Genomic DNA, 18,171 nt, shown 5'->3' with positions numbered 1-18,171 from the left:
TGATTTATTTACACATGCAAGAGTGTTTTTCTCCAGTACTTTTCAGACTGCTACAGAAAAGCGGAATCAACTAGAAAGCCATTAATGAAGACAGAATTTAGTCATTTATTTATAAGTTCAGTCATTGAAATAGTGAAACAGCATCTAAAAAATATGTACAAATATTCATATTTGATTTTATCCCAGACATCCATGTTTTTTTACACATTTGTTTTAAAATTATTAAGATACAGAAGTATTTTGTATTACCTCTCAATGGAGCTTAAACGGCGCTTTGCCATACACTGATATCATAAAACACACTGTCAAATAAACATTTTAGAATATATGGAGCGATATTGATTTATAGACATAAACTGCTTTGTGAAATCATGTATTGTTAATATTAAATCTTTATATGATTTAAACGTGTTGATGCACAATCACCAAAAGACCAGAAAATCGTATTTGCCAACACAAGACCATCTGCTATGTCAAGATTACAGGCCATATACTTGTTCAGTGGCCATTCCTCTGTATCCAAAGGTCTTTATGCTGTTGACGGCCGAAGCCCTCGTCATAGTTGCCTTTCCTTTTGAAAAGCTGCTGATAGTGGAAAACACAGTAGAATTCCCCGTAGAGAGGCGCATAGCTTTGAAGGCTAAAACCAAGAAAAACATCTTTTAGTATAATAATGGCTTATGATCTGTAGGCTATAAAAATCACATTAATATGGTGCATATTTGTAGATTAACAGTTTTAAGCAACGTCAGCAAAGTAGGTTAACAGCTTAAGAGGCAAAGTCTAAAACCTGGTGCAGAACTGCAACTTCAGCACTTCCTAATAAATGATTTGCTGTGATTTATGGTCTAGCTGCATTATGGTAAAGTGATTTAACTAATGTAGAATTTTAGATGTAATGTGTTTATTTCATTGATGTTCATTATCAGCTTTATTATTATCCGAAATATTCTTACCTCAGTTTCTTTTTGCAGTGCTTGCAGCAGAAACAGGTTTTGTGAAAAATGAGTTTATCAGCTGCCATTCTTTCCATTGGGTAAACTGGTTTCAGACAGGATGAGCATGTTTCCTGAGCCGCTGGCTGAAACTACAGTCACATAAAAGGGTTAATACACCACTGTACCACATGACTTGGGGTCAGAAGTTGGCCTTTAATTCACTTAAGCTGTTAGGTTGCTTGTGTTTTTATGCAGCATGGGCTTTTGGAAAACACTGGTGTAAATTATGGTGTTTGCACTCCTAGAGTAAAACATAAGCTGCATTTTGTCTTCACATTGGCTGGATGAGATCTAAAACATGTAATACATGTAAAGTGCATCTGTTTTTCAATGTCCGGCATTCCGACATGGTGTAGTACTCTTTTGTACTGTGAGTATTCTTTTGGGAAATATTTCTGTAGATCACTGTATTTCACTCAACCCAATCTCATGAGAAAATGTAGCTATTTTACAAGTGTGTCATTTCATATGATGTGATTCATATGAAAATTTGTATGAAAAATGAATGAAGGTCCATTCTTAAAAACTACCCCTCGGTGAGACGAAAGCAAATAGTACGAAAACGTAAATTTACAACAAATCAAAATAGTTATGAATTGTTGTGGGACTGTGCTGGTTTCAGTATTAATTGTTAAACATGAGAAAACCCATTTACTGACATTTAGAATGCACTCTCAGAAAATAAAGTACATAATTGTACCTTTAGGGGTACAATGGCTTGTCACTGGGGCTGTACCCTCAAGGGTACAGCTTTTGTACCCTTGGCATAGGATTCCCAATGCTTGAGAACAACCCTCAAAAAGGTACATACATGTACCTTGAGATCCAATAATAAGCCTTATGGGGTACGTTAATGTAGATTGTACCTTGGGGGACAGAAATGGACTCCTACTGTACCCCTGTTTCTGACAGTGTGTGCTATGACACTTTCTATTATTTTATTGACAAATATGGAAGAAATTCAAATTTTATTGTATTCACAGAAATATCAGAACATGTTTTCTGCATGACTTCAACATACTAAAGAAATAGTTTTAAAAACAATTCACAAAAAACAAACTGAAATACTAACAATTATCAATACTAACATAGATACATAGGAATAGTGAGGTAACCTATAAAAGATAACCAAGCAAAACAGTACAAAAATGTGTTACATTTAAACATATTGGCTGTTGCATAGATCTTTCATTGATGTGACAACCAAAACTGAAATAAATTTCCCACATTTACAGTGGGGGATGGTCCTCTCTAATAAAAGGTGTGTTGATTCTTGGGTATGTGACAATTTCAGATGTGGCTGGAGTGCTCGTTGTGAGCTTTCTAGAAGTTGTCCTCGTTTCAGGTTGGGTTGTCACAACTGTGGAGGTTTTCGTGGAGTAAAACTTGTTGCCGAAGGAGTCCGTCCTCTCATAGTTCTCTCTGATGGTTTTTGTTCCGATTACTTTTTCTTTCTCGGGCACCGTTTGCACTTCTAGCACGCTGATCTGCCGTTGTGGATTCGGGGGGCTGGAGGATGCCCCCTTTGTGACAGAACATTGCCTTCGGTCTGAAGGCACACTACAGCAGCACTGGAGCTTGGCCTCTTCTTTTGGTTCTGCTTTCAGGGGACTGATTTGAGGTGATGGCAACTCCGAAGGCTTCCTCGCTGCAGACTGAATGGAAATAAATGAAGGAGATGCTGGCGAGGCTGATCTCTGTTTGGTTGTGGGAATAAAAAGCGCTGGCTTTTTCTGCGCCGTTGACTGTTCAGAAACACTCCTTCCAATCTTGTTTTGAGCTTTTGGTGATTTGCTTGACCCAATACTGATTTTCCTGATATTACCTGAGGGAGGTGAACCTTGTACAGCCACCATTGACTCCCTGAAGAGACCAGAGAGTCCTACAATGTCAGAGTCAGATTTCAGAGTGGATACTGAGTAAAGAGCCTTTTTAATGGCCTCCTCTATATCCATGAGTCTCGCAAGGGTTTGATCTTTTAAACGAATGATTTCTGCACCGGCTTTCTCTAGGTCCCCAAAAGCAACCTCCATGGATGACATCACCTCAGGTTCACTTGCTAAATGTTCCGACATGACTATTTTCGGCTTGATTTTTTTCTCCTGAGGCACAACCCAATCTGGCACGCTCTCAAAAATGTTTTTAAGCGAGCTCACGTCTACTTTGTTGGTGTCTTCTTCCATTTCCTCTACTTTAGAGAGTATGTTTTTCAGTTCCTCTTGCTTTTTCAGCTTGTCAAAGATCTCCATGACAGCCGGCACATTTCCTTTCATGATTTCATCCATGTGCACTGAGAGTCTCTGCCTTCGCTCATCCTCAGTCTCTCCTCTCCTTTTCTTTTCTCGTCTGACCACTCCACTCACTTGTTGAGCATCACTTTTATCATGTCTTTCTTCACTGTTGTTGCTATCTATCTTACAGGTCTTGCCTGAAGAGCCATTGTTGTGAGGAGGAGGAGGAGGAGGAGGAGGAGTGATTTCCTGTGCTGTTTTAGTTTCCAAAATGGTGGAGTTGATATTGGTGTTGTGTGTAGTGTTCTTCAAATTATCTTTTGCCATTTTGATTCTTTTAGGTTTCACAGGAGGCACTGAACCACTCTGCTTCACTCCAAAGTTTTGAAGAGTGCCATGAAATCCTGTGGAAGATTCACTGACAGTGCCTTCTGGGGAGCTCTTTGGAGTTTCTTCAACAACCTGTACACAATTTAGCTTTTTATTTTCAGGACTTTCAGTGTTGCTCATTGATGTATCACTAGGCTCAGGTTCATTGGCATCAGTATGCTGTACACTTATGCAGAGTACATCTTCATGAGACACTGGGTCTGGGCTTGGTTTGGGAGTTGAAGGTTCTTTATTCTGCTCAGTTGGTGGTTTTGAAGAAGTAGCAGGGACTTGGCATTTGTTGAGACAGTTTGCATCAGTTTTAGTACCAAGAGGGTTTGGCTTAATTTTTAAATGATCTGGTTTAGGTGGGATAGCTGGCTTGGGTCCGATAGGAGTTTTACGATTTTTAACAGGTGTATCTACTGGTTTGTTTTCAAACTGTCTTTCACAAAGGGTTGTGTCAGTTCCCTCACCGAGTGATTTTAAAGCCTCCTGTTCTACTAGTGGTGCAGGAGAAGATGTTGATGGCTTATTTTCTTTAGTCCTATCACTTGGCTGCTCTACATCTGTCTTTTTGTGTCCTGCATATCCTTTAGCAGAGTTTCTATAAATCATTGCAGCTCTAAAATCACCCTTTGAGACATTAAAGTTGGACTTTCCCAAGGAATCAAGAGCTGCCTGTATGCTACCCCTCATAACCTCCTCCTTACTTTCTTCTTCATTTTGAGTTTCGGAGAACTGTAAGAGCTCTTCTTTCTCACTAATATTATCATTGTTTTCCACATGCGTAATCTCATGGTTTACTGAACCAAGGTCACCGATTTGTTGGGTTTGGTTGGTCTGGGATGCATGTTTTGCTTGTACACTCTGCTGAAGAGCTTTTGCCTCCATTGTGGCCTGATGAAGATTCATAATGGCTGTTTGTAGATTCACTAACTCATCATCTTCCACTACATCAACCAACTCTGCTTGAAGAACATCTCCATCATCCATGATATCTTGATCTTGGAGAATTCTTTCATTTTTCAGAGTGCCCCCAGTGTTAGTGCAAATTTCAGCCTGGCTTGATTCTTCGGTATTATTTTCATTATTTATCAAACTTTCTGTAGGTGACTCTTTTGACTTGTTTTCTTCTGACTGAATTTTGAAGCTTAAATGATCTATATTGGTAGTAAAAAGGGCTTTGATATTGTTAACATTACCTGGTATAATCTCTCTTGTTTTTTCTGATTCCTCCTTTGGCGCAGCTATATTTAGGTCATCATCATCTGATGATATTTCTTGCAGCTGTTTTAGATTATCAAGTTCTCCTTTCTCAATGCAGCTCTGGCATAGCTGCACATTACTAGTTTTGTTTGTATCTACTACTGAAGAACTTTCAGATGAACTAATATCTGTCTTGAGATCACCCTTTTCAGACTCTGGATTGATCTTTAGACTTGAGGGGATGGATCTACACTGAATTTTACCCAACTCCTTCACCCCTGTACTGTCTTCATTGTGGATAAAAAGAACATAAACTGTAATCTCTCTCGTTCCTGTGGTACCATCTTGTATTAATACGCCTTTTCTCATGGACTTCTCTTGACTGAGTAGATCCTCAGTAATCTGAACCACATTGGCAGTCCTGCACTCTTTATCTTGAGTGAATGGAAGTTGGTGAGTGGGAACATCTACTTTCTGAATTTCCACATTGCCCTGATTGTCCTCTTTTAGGAAGGTCACCGTTGGGTTCAGGCTTGTTCCTGGTAGCATCTGAAGCATGATGCTCTTTATGCTTCCAGTCACTATCTCTTCTTCAACAATTTCTGGTCTTGTATCTTCTTTAATGAAGTGATATCTTGCTTTCTTGATATGGCCAATTTCATTAGTTTCAAGGATGGTTCCATCAGAATGCATGATACTGAAGTTGCATAATGAAACTAGAGTCTCCTGCGTGTTTTCAAGGATGGTTTCAGATTCTTCCTTGGTTTGCTGATTGATCTTATCAAGTGGAGTTGATTCAAACATCTGAGCTCTATTTTTTACATTTGCCTTCAGCAGTTCTTCCTCTTGGCTAAAACTATCATTTGTTGGTGAGATGTTCTCCTTGTCATGTGATATTGTTTCAAAGACCTGTTTGGCTCTGGATATGCCTACAAATGCCTCATTTGTGCCTATGAAATCAGTGGTTAGACTGTTATGGTGAATGTGTGATGTTTGTTTTCCATCAGTATCAGAATCAGTCTTTGGTTTCTGGTCTGATCCACGTTCCTCCTCAGAAACAATGTTTCTTCTTGGACAGGGGCTTTGACTGTCTCTCAGAATATCCACTGACTGAGTTTCGAACATTCTGCGTGTGGCTTTCACATCCACTCTGACGCTCTGCTCTGATGTCCCTTCCTGTGATTCACTGAGTTGAGGTTTGTTCTCTTCGTTGAGGAAAGTTAGATGTAGGTTGTTCAAACATGCAAACGGTTCTCTTGATGTCGCCCTCTTGAAACTCCTTTTTCATCTGTAGTTTTTGGTCGTGGAAATCCACTGAATTGATTTCATGGTTCTCAAACAGCCAGCACCTAGACTGGACCTCACTCTGGTATCCAATGTCTGTGACTGGGTCGATGTTAAGAATATCGGCCATCTCCTTCTCGACCAAACTGTCTACATTTTTCAACTCAGGATAAGTGTGTTTTAGCAGTCGTCTAAGCTCACATTTCTGTCTGCGTTGGTGCAGAATGGACATTAATTCTCTTGTAGGGGGTGGTGAAGTAAAGGCTCGTTCATGTTCATCAACACTGGTTTCCAGATGATGTGTAGTTGGATTTGATTCAGGTGCATATGCATTGCTGTTTTGAGCACCTTCAGCCATCTTAGAGTAAAAATGACAACCACATTAGATTATTGTAGCCAATATATTAACCAATTATTTCAAATGGTTATAATTAATTTTGAGCAAACATGAATGGTTAAGAAGTTAAACATACCTGTTGAACTGTAAGGAAGCCAAACCGCATGCCAAAGAAAAACAGCGTTTTGTGCCTAATGTTTCTAATGGTTATTTATTTCAGCAGTCTGAATTCAGGCAGTTGAGAACATTATCATTCATGTTAGTATTGTGATTTTGAGACTGGTGATTATGAGACCGACAAAGACCGGTAAAGACACCCAGAATAATTATATGTTCTTTTCTGCAAATGAGTAGTTAATCAAACACAGCAAATTCATCTTCCTATGTTGTTGTTTTTTTAATTCAGACCCTAGATCATGGGTTCACTACCACAATTTGTTATTTACAGATTATGCAATTACAGAAAGACACAAACTACAAATGTTGCTAATATTTTGCTAATTTTTACAAACAAGCAAACAATTTTATTTCAAGAATAAGGTGCAAAATATGATATAATGCACTTAATTTTCAATAAAATACATTTATACACAATATTACAATTCATCCCAAAGTTCACATCAGAGGTTAGTTTGTACTTGTAAATCACATGAAAAATCCAAAATGAGTTTTATCACTGGATTAAAGTACATCTTTGAAACAATTATTCCTTACCTTGTTTGCTTTTGGCCTTTTCCCAGTTGGAGAAGAGGGAAAGTTCTGGTTCTAGAACAAACAAAAATCAAGAAAATGTCTTATTAGAAACAGCAAATTCAATTTCAAATTGAGCTTTTATGAAAATAACCATGAACTGATTTTAATAACTTCATTTAAGAGGTTTTCCAATGTATTATATAGTAAAACTATTAATTATATACCCATGCTCCTTGAACTTTTATCTAAACACTTGTAGCTAAAGCAGTTGTACAAGCAGTTCATTTAGCAGCATGTTCTTGCTGCCTTACCCCGTCTTATCCCCCTGGCCCCAAAGGTCACCACATGTATCATGAGGAATAAAAGTAGCTACAAGTACTAACTGGTTTCAAGAGGTTTCCTGCTGGTTCTGCAGCTGCCACTTTTGACAGATATAGTGCAGACAATGCTTTGACTGAAATAGAGGGTTTCTCCAGTCCGTGGAGAGCCGAGTTGTCTCTGAAATCTGCGACTGACCTTCTTTTATCCTCTGTAACAAAGCAAAAAGGTGACTCAAACTTTGACTCCTAATTTCCTGAATGAAGGAATGAAATCAAGGTCAACATCTGTGCTTTTACAACCAGACACACGCATCAGGGGGCACAACAGACATTCTGAACTGTCAGATATGAGATTTATTTAAAAAAGAAAAGTTTTTCTGTCAGTGGGAGGCGAGCAGTCATGTGATTGATCAGGCATATTGTTTGTTAGTTTTGTGAGACTTTATCTGTGACCCAGCAAGCTTTTAGATTTAACTGTAAATTATGATAGACTACTATAATTTAATGACTGATTCTTTAATGTATCACATTTATGGAATATTTGTATATTTTTTAAAGAAAATCCTGATCCCCGCAGGACCTCTGCTGGATGAAAACCCTGCGATTGACTTATTGATTTTTATATTTAACTGACATCAAACATAGTTCATGTTTTTTAAAACTAATTTAAAATCCAATTTGTGTGCTTCATTTCAAAATGGTGATGTTATAATGATTATTGCTCTGTCAGCTCTCATTACAGTAATGTGGACAGCTGCTATGAATGCAAGTCATCAGTACGCTCAGAAACTAGGGTGGAAAACATCTGACTCTCTGTGACACAGATACCAGTGGGATTTCCAGTCGAGAACCAAGAAGCAACACACAGCTTGGTTAAATGAGAAGAAGTGTGCAGACTAATATTATGTTTCAAGGGCAAAATATTGTCTTGCTTCAAGCTGGTAAAATAAAATTGTGCTCAACTGTGGCTGCATTTTAGTATCTGAAAAGGAACTGAAACTCATTATCTGATTTTTACCTAAGTCTATTTTTTATTGTAGTAAATCATTTACGTGTCGAGTGCATCTGTATTAAATCACTCTTGCTAATCATCTGATCTAGGTATCACAATGATTATATGGGATGATATATCTTTTGTTCTTGTCATTGGTTAAATGATCATGTTTTGCTCTCCAGTTCACCACAACCACATTCTCCAACATCTATTCATTAACAATACAAGACAGATTTTCTTTAACGCAAAACAAAAATCCTCTTTAACTAATTTCAGCATGTTAGTGAGTTGAAAATTAACATACGATTATTTATTTGCACAGTAAAATGTTAAGGTTAAGCTTGTTTTCCAGCCTGTTTTTAACACAAAAATGAATAATGAAATTCTGGAAATCCCATGTCCTTAGTCACACAACAGTGGTCTTCTATAATACACATGCTGTGGGAAATCCTCTTTAGCACACGCACTATTTGACGCAATATAGCGGTTTAAAAATGCATAAACATAAACTCACCATTCAGTGCTCTTTTTCTTTGCTCATAAGCTTCAATCAAATCTCTCTGAATTGTTTTATTACTTAGTTCAGTAATGATCCCCAGACTGGTCTATCGGCCATGCGTGTCCTCCGAGTGTGTCAGCAAGCCTGTGGCCGCTTCTGTTCTGGTAACAGCTGACCCTGTCCGGCTCCCATGGAGGGATAAGTGCCAGCCAGCTATTTTAGGAGCTATTCTGCTGTTCTGCTATTGCTACACCAGGTTGAGTCAATCACTTGTTGAGATACATAGCTACTTTTCCAGTCTGCTTCAACCCAGCACTCAGAAATGACTAAAATAAGCATGTTATTTTCATCTCATGTCATTGTGAACAGTTGCTGCTCCTGCTGTGATGTCATCTGGCGTTTCCTCAGTTACAGTTTGGAGACTCCTCACATGTGGCCCAAGTTTTATCGAAAGCAAAGTAAAGAATATTTTCTATATTTCACCATTGCTTTGATTTGACAGTATTTGCAATATTATGTGATTTGTGTCTTGAAAGATCTTCTATATAGTTTGATCTTGACATTCAGGTCACATGATACTCTGTCAACATTTGAAATGCAACCTTGAACTAGAATCCTTTATAGTGTTGTTTGCTGAGGTAATGCTATTAATATTGCTCATAGTTTGGGTTAGAGTTTTGAACAAACCCCTAACCTTACTTTAACTGGGCAAGTGTCCTTTATGGTTTGTGCTATAGGCATGATACCTCAAACTTTGTAGCTAGATTTTTTAAAGGGACAGTTCACCCAAAACTGAAAATTTGATGTTTATCTGCTTAACCCCAGGGCATCCAAGATGTAGGTGACTTTGTTTCTTCAGTAGAACACAAATGATGATTTTTAACTCCAACCAATGCTGTCTGTCAGTCATATAATGCATGTCAATGGGAACTCCATCTATAAGAGTAAAAAAACACGACAGACAAATCCAAATTAAACCCTGCGGCTCGTGACGACACATTGATGTCCTAAGACACGAAACGATCGGTTTGTGTGAGAAACTGAACAGTATTTATATCATTTTTTACCTCTGAAATACCACTATGTCCAACTCCCCTCCACATCCGGTTAGTGAGGTCTGATCGCGCTCATTGAAGCAAAGCGCGAGACATCAGTTTCTTCATCAGAAGGTGTTTTTTGACCTCACTAACCGGATGCTGAACGCAGTTGGACATAGTGGTGTTTTAGAGGTAAAAAATGACATAAATGCTGTTCGTTTTCTCGCACAAACCGATCATTTTGTGTCTTTGGACATCAATGTGTCGCCACGAGCTGCAGGGTTTAATTTGGATTTGTCTGTGGTGTTTTTTTTACTCTTATAGATGGAGTTCCTATTGACACCCATTATACGGCTGACAGACTGCAACGGTTGGAGTTAAAAATCATCATTTGTGTTCTACTGAAGAAACAAAGTCACCTACATCTTGGATGCGCTGGGGGTAAGCAGATAAACATCAAATTTTCATTTTTGGGTGAACTATCCCTTTAAGTGATCAAACTTACAATAAGGCAATAATACATAAATAGTCAGTCAATCCATCCATCTGATTTTTTTTAAAATCTGAAAATGCCCAGAATTACCCAGAAGAGTTGTGCATGTGCAAGCACCACTTACATTATCTTTATAAAATGTAAAAAAAAAAAAAAAAAAAAAGATATGTATACTCACCCTCTGGAGATGTTATCTTTTCACTATGAATGCCAGAAATTGTCCTTCTTCTGTCAGACCGGGTTATTATCTGTTTTGTTCTCACACTCTGAAACAGTAATTATTTAATCAGTAAAATACAAATGACTCTTATTCATGCACATCTCTGTAAGGTCTAACTGTTTACCTTTGTAATCACTTGAACCTCTTCAGTCTCTTTCTCTTGTTCATCATGGCTGTTATTAACCTCTGCCTCTACTTGTGGCTTTGTGTCCTCAGCATCCTTGTTTTTGGGAAGTGTAATTGAAAGAGTAGTGTTACTGGCTTTCTCAGTACCCACTGACTGAAGTGCAGTCTTGCTGGTCTCAGGCTGAGTGGTGACCTTTGACTCAAAGAGCGCCCTGAGTGCTGTGGTGCCTGTAGGTCTCTGCCGAGGTAGGCTCCCCATAGACTTACTGCGGACGAGAGGAGAGACTCTGGACTTCTCTTTGACATCAGTCTTCCTCACTTGTGTCTCAACTCTGCTTACATTCTCAATGACCGGAACTGGTGCAGTCTGCATGCTCAACTGTGGGAGAAATTAGAAAACCAATTCACAGAAGGTTTTGTGCAGGTAAAAAAAGTGGATGATTCATTCAACCTTAGGTAAATAATGACATCACATGTTTAATTTTTAATAATCTAATAGAGTATATGAGGTTTAGTGTTTTTACCTCATGCTTGATATCCTCTGAAACAACTTCTTTTGTTTTTCTTCCAGGAGAGTGTTGGTACCTGGTGAAGACATGATGTTCAGAAAGTCTGATAAAATCCTGTTTTAATTTCATTTCATTCAAAATGATTTTGGAAAATAGAACTGTTTACGTACACTTTCTGTTTATTTAAAGGCATGATTTACAGTTTTACCACATAGTTAAACATTAAACAGTCCAACGGATTATTGATATTATGTCATTATTACAGAAGATAGAGTTTATTAAGTATAAACTCTCAATTTGGTTCACTGAAATTGAATATTCTGTCATCATTTATTCACCTTCATGTTTTTCAAAACACATTTCATCTCTTATTTTCTGTGGAACACAATAGGAGATCTGAATGTCGCTGAATGTCTAAGCTGCTTGTTTCCATACAATGGAAGTGAATGGTGACCATGTCTGTAAAGCAAGATTTTTAGTAAATAAAAACTAAAATTCAGCCAAGTCAACACTTGTAGTGAACAAATCTCATTGACAACCTTATTGTTTTTCCTTTTTGGAGTTTGGTCCCATCCCACTTTCATTGTATGAAAAACAGTGTCTCAGACGTTTTTGCTAAACACCATATTTAGCGAGTATAATGGAGGCCATCTAGTAAAAGCTTTGCGAGTAAACCTCAATCCCCTGATCTCAAGAGGCATACTAGCAACTGATGCTAGAGATTGCAGACTTTAGCCTCCTTGTTAGTGCGCCTGCCTCCCATGCTGCTCAGAGTGGGTTGAGTAGGACCGGTCATGATTGGTGCCGTGACCCGGATAAGAGTGAGGTTTAGGGGGTTGAGTGTAATGGGGGCCAGGTGGTGAAAGCTGTGCAGGTGAACCTCACTCCCCTGATCTCAAGAGGTGCACAGTAGCAACTGATGCTAGAGGCTACGGTCTTTAGCGTCCTTGTTAGTGCGCCTGCCTCCCATGCCGCAAACGCTGTGTCAAATCCCACTCGGAGTGGGGCGAATACAACCAGAGGGGTTACACAAGTCATACAGATTTGAACTATCATAAGGGTGAATAAATGATGACAGAATTGGTGAACTATGCCTTTAAAGTAAGAGAAATGTCTCCCTCACTGTGCCACAAGCTGAGAGACAGACTTCCTCTTGTCTCTGAGTCCAGGTTCTGTCCAGGACACGACCTGATCAGATGAAACACTTCTGAGAGACTGGGCCCTCCGCAAGCTGCTCTTCACTTCCATTTCTTCTTCCTCACCAAATACTCTGTCCTCCGTCCACATCCCAACCTACACACACTGTGAACACACACACACATCACATGCATCTTGACATGGAGCACATTTGTGGCATTCAGTCACATGGTGTGGTCTTACATTTTTACATCAGTAATGGGAAAAGCACTTATTAACTGTCAGTCTCAGTAGTGGGACACTTAGCACGCTTTTTTATTGCCATTTTTTAACATATTTTAGTAATCATCATATGAGGTATCATTCAAAAGCTTAAACACGCAAAATTCATTCCATGAAAACCGATTTGAAATTGGACATTGCATTACCATAGAAACAGTACTTTTTTTTTCGTTTCATTTTAGTGTCCAAATTATTTTGTGAAATATATATTTTGGTAACACTTTATTTTGGTGGTCCATTTTAGACATTCTACTGACTACTGACCGGAACCCTAACCTAACAGCATACTCTCAGTCTACTACAGTCTATAAATGCTCTAATGAGAGTTAGCTGACATGTAGTTGGAAAGTTGCTTAAAGTGGACCATCGAAATTAATTGTAACCTACATTTTATATAAGATAATAATGTTTAATTCAGTACATTTGCTTTACAGTGAAATTACACTTTCATTTTTGAAGCTGCTTTCACTTCCGCAATAATGCATGGTCTGAGTATTTCTTTAAAAAGAGACCAACATTAGGTCTGTATTCCAAAGCATTCATGAGTTACAACCATGTAAGTTCAGATATGTGCTAAAAGAGGGTGACAGGTTAAACTGCATGTTTAAAATGTGGGGTTTTATATTACGTTTATTTGATTTTTTTTTTTTTTTTTTTTTTTCAGTTTTCATATTTAATTTTAAAAGGAACATACACAGTGAAAAGAAGTGCATACATATATTTTTAAATTATGCAGAATATAACATCTTTGATTAACTGACCCATGGCACAATACTCATATTAATCATTACCAGTGTTGATAATATGTCAGTTATAATCACTAATTGATAATTAACCATCTTTCGTTTACAGAACACTAGTAATCCATTGTTATGCGCTTAAAAAAACATTAGATATTTTAAATAGGCCTAACCGTGGTTCCGTTTTAAAGCTGCATGTTGTTTTTTAAATCAGACACATTTTGATATATTGACAGACATGAAACGGATAAAATAAGTGAATATTTTACCTCTGAAAAGTGTGTTGCTCGCTCCATTCACAGACGCCTAGAGACAGTTCTCTGTGCATCACGCGGGGAGCTAGCTGGGCAGAATCTGTGGGCAAAGTCCGGCCGGTTTATTACACCTGACTCCGGGAAAAATGCCTCCTGAAGGTTTGTACCCTGTAAAAAGGGCTGGTTAGAAAAAATGTGATTGCCATCAATAAAACACATGGCTGCTACTACTGAAAGTTGCATAATGTTAGATGTCATCTCTGCCTATACATTGTGTAATATGTACAAAAAGAAGATATAGGGTTTTCTCAGGCCTGGCTGTTTGCTAACATATGGGTGATTCCCACACATTTGAATATTCATCAAATTTATTTTATGAATTTCAAACTAATTAAATAAAATGAAATAGGCTTTAATAATAACATAATATACATATTTATGTTATCTGTGTTTTTGTGTGTTTTTATGCATGATTACATTTATTGGTCACACTTTATATTGCATGTCATTAACTACTATGTACTTGTATCAAAAATAATTGTTTGGTACATTGTACATATTGTGTTCATGTTGTATTGCAAAACACTTTGGTGGGCTATGGTTAAGGTTAGGGACAGGTTTGGTGGTATGGGTAAGTTTAAGGGTGGGTTGTAATTTCATGCAAGTATCTTTAAATATAAGTACAATGTAAAAACATGTATGCACACAATAAGTGCATTGTATGACTTTAAAAGTTAGTACATAGTCGTTAAAGACACTTACTACACTGTAAAAAAGAATTGTTGGTTTAACTTAAAAAAGTAAGTTACTTGGTTGCCTTGAAATTTTGAGTTCAGTGAAATTAAAAAATTGAGTTAATACAATGAAGGTGATTGGTTTAATCAACAGAAACTCAAAATATTATGTTATCTGAACCACATTAATTATCTAAGTTGATTTGACAAAGAAAAAAATTTTGTGATAACAAATCATGAAAATAATTTTTTACAGTGTATGAAGTGGGACCAATTTTTTTAGCACATATAATCATCTAATTCAATAATATTATGCTGCATTCACACCATGTTGTAAATACTGTAATTTCGAGATGACAACTAATGCTCCACTGGTTGTAATGCTCTACTGGGTGGTTGCCCTGCACGCTTAATAAACAAACTCCAGCAGGTCCAAAATGCAGCAGCCAGAGTTCTTACTAGAACCAGGAAGTATGACCATATTAGCCCGGTTCTGTCAATACTGCATTGGCTCCCTATTAAAGGTCCCGTTTTTCGTGGTTTTTTTAAGCTTTGATTGTGTTTATAGTGTGCAATATAACATGTGTTCATGTTTTGCGTGTAAAAAAACACAGTATTTTTCACATAATTTACTTATCTGTATACCGCTGTTTCCACTGTCATAAAAACGGGCTGATGACTTCCTTGTTCTATGAAGTCCCTCCTTCAGAAATACGTAACGAGTTCTGATTGTGCCAGCGGTTCCTGTGTTGTGATTCGACAGCAGCTTAGCGCACCCAGAGCCATAGAGAATGGCTCTGAGCGCACCTTGCCCGGAAAGGTCACGCCTCTTACCATAACGTGTGCTGCACATAGTTTTACATGTGGATTATAATTTTCGGGAACTGAGTTAAACATAAATTGTAACCATTGATCTCTAAGTACAGCGTCCCTGGGAAGGCCAAACAAAGGTGATTGGACTGCGGGATGAAAATAACAGCGTTTCGATGACATGGCGACAAACACACTCTACAAACGCAACTCTTGCTCTTCTCCGTGGGAGCGCAACAAGACCACGCCCCCTTTTTTTGTGTATTCCTGTGGGCGGAGGTTAGTCAAAAAACTGTTTTAGTGACGTCATTAAAGAAGGAAGTAGAGGGATGTAGTCCAAACTGGCCGTTCGATGTAGGCGACTTCTGTTAAATAAAATATCTCGCTTGGCATTGAACTTTGAGCTTTAAAATTTTACAGATTTTATTTATACTCTAACAACAACATTACACACTAACTAAAGTTTGAAACATGGGATCACGAAGAACGGGACCTTTAAACATTGCATACATTTTAAAATCTTGGTACCTACAAAGCACTAAATGCTTTAACTCCTCAGAACTTGATCAAGCTTTACTCTTTATAGTCCTTCATGTCTATTGCGATCTCAAATTTCTGGCCAGCCGATAATACCTAGAATATCAAAATCACCTGCAGGTAGATCCTTTTCCTATTTAGCATCCAAACTAAAGTCTTCCTAGCCTTGTTTGGGAAGCAGACACACTCTGTCAGTTTAAATCTAGACTAAAAACCTCTTTAACCTGGCATACACATAACACATTTTCACATTTCTATAATTCACATCTGTTAAAGGATTGTTAGGTTGCATAAATTAGGTCAACCAGAACCAGGAACACTTCCCATAACACCAAATGTACTTATTACATTGTAAGAAGAATGCCATCTATGCTATCTCTCTGTTTATCCTGAGGTTACCGTGGTCAGCTGTATCCGGATATCCAGATCAGATGGTGGACCTGCACCTAGACGACCGCAATGCAGCCCTGAATATCAGCAGAGATCTTGTCAACTAGACAATCCCCTGTGAAGGCCTCTTTGACACGACAGCCATCGCCACAGATCCACAGCAAAGACCACAAGAAGCAGACAAGTCCTCTGCACAGACCTATGATCAGCTGGCGTGATGAATCCGATCTTCAAACAGAAGGAACTGGATGAAATATTTAAATGCTACAATCCACATATAAAAAGAAAATTCCCAGTTTACAAGTTAAAATTACGAGTTCTACGAGGATGTGAACACTTTTTTATTTCTACTGTGATGTGTTAAGTTAATAATTTAAGGCCTGGTTTCACAGACAGGGCTTAGCCTAAGCCAAAATTATGCCTTAGATCAATTAAGATATTTAAGTAGCTTTTATAAATGTTCCTTAGAAAACAACATTACTGGTGTGCATCTTGAGACAAAAAACAATAATTTTTGGTATTTAAAGATATGTCAGTACAAGTTGCTTTCAGTTAAAACAGCTCAAACATGCATTTTAGTCTAGGACTATCTTAAGCCTTGTCTTTGAAATCGGGGGTAAATGTTTAATATTATCTTAATCTATGTTCATATTAAAGGCTTTCTCTGCAATACATCATTACATGCTGTGGTAGGTGTTAGACAGATGGTTAGTCTTTATTACTCAACCATGACCCAGGTCACGTCTGTGGGACCCCTGATGTCTTCTCTTATTAGGGTCAAGCTTCCATTTGACTTTTGACCTGTAGGGGTACAAGAACCTGCTCTAGACACGTATGTTCAGGGGTCAGTCCCGAGTCCCAGAGCTGGCATCTCATTCTGTCTTAAAAAGAGCCGCTAAAAACAGCTATGAGACACAAAGGCATTTTGTTGTGTCTAAATTTTATATGCTGTTCTCTATTAGGAACTAGGAAACCAATTACGAAATGCATGGATTAACCTGTGAGTACAAAGTTACATGGTGGACAAAATCTGCACACTTTGTTCTGTTAATAAGTGTGATGGATTTTTGCATGTTATTTGATATAATCACTTCTTTGTGCTTTTTGTACTGTTTCTTGTGCTTCAGTGCTTTGAAACCACGATGGCACTCTGAAAACAGGTTAAGAATGGAATACCGCAAAGACCTGATAACCAATGAATGATTTCATTGTGTTATGGGAGTAGTGTGTCTTGCATCATAACCACATTGGGATTTATTGGTTATTTTTTGGAGTTGCCGTTTTTTAGCAAAAATAAACATTTTGCCCAGTTCATACACTCTTAGAAAAAAAGGGTTCAATGGGGTTTTATAACCCTATAGAGTGCTTGACTCAATTTTAAAGAACCCTTTATGCCAAAAATATTCTATATAAGGAAAAATGTCTTAATGTTGTGTTTTATCAAATCGCAAAAGATCGCTCAGCTCTGTGCCTCAGTTCACAGTGAATGAATGCAGTAAACTCCATCTTTGCTTGTGCTGAATTTAGCGTGCATTTGGGAACGTAGCGGGTATTATTTTCACATTTTATTTGCATAGGTGACGATTACAGCATTTCACTAGATTTGTAATGAGATGCGTTTGTAAACTTGTTTTCTGCCAAAATAAAAGCTCAACTGCAGCTTCCGTCAAAATAAAAGCTCTAGTGTTTATCTCTTTCCCCCAGACCACCCTACAGGGACGAGGTCCACCCACCACAGTTTGACAAAATCCTGTCAGAAACACTGGGTACAAACCTTGATGAACAGACTGCAACTTCTGACCCAAAGACCCATGTAGACTGGGAGGAGTGTGTCCCTCAATAAAACTGAATATTGCTCGGCTGTCCTTGCTACAGAGTCACCCCAGAGCTGAAAAACAAAATACACTGTTATCAGTCCACTAAATAAATTTACGTTCAAAATTAATTTAGTAAATTTGTTCATTTTAT

The 18,171-nt window shown here is 37.9% G+C and overlaps 1 protein-coding gene across 1 annotated transcript; it reads right to left on the bottom strand.

Annotated features, from left to right (window-relative positions):
• Positions 1-81: 81 nt before the first annotated feature.
• Positions 82-16,648, bottom strand: LOC125257944 (LIM domain and actin-binding protein 1). Its single transcript, XM_048174677.1, has 10 exons — positions 16,213-16,648; positions 13,748-13,900; positions 12,443-12,621; positions 11,335-11,395; positions 10,809-11,189; positions 10,643-10,730; positions 7,505-7,650; positions 7,143-7,193; positions 957-1,087; positions 82-640 (listed from the first exon to the last, which is right to left on the bottom strand). The coding sequence occupies exons 3-10, from the start codon at positions 12,604-12,606 to the stop codon at positions 499-501; spliced, it is 1,164 nt and encodes a 387-aa protein (XP_048030634.1). The 5' UTR covers positions 12,607-12,621; positions 13,748-13,900; positions 16,213-16,648; the 3' UTR covers positions 82-498.
• Between the last annotated feature and the right edge of the window lie 1,523 nt (positions 16,649-18,171).

Source organism: Megalobrama amblycephala, linkage group LG22 (assembly GCF_018812025.1).
Source record: "Megalobrama amblycephala isolate DHTTF-2021 linkage group LG22, ASM1881202v1, whole genome shotgun sequence".
NCBI lineage: Eukaryota > Metazoa > Chordata > Actinopteri > Cypriniformes > Xenocyprididae > Megalobrama > Megalobrama amblycephala.
This window is presented reverse-complemented; position numbering and strand designations above follow the sequence as displayed.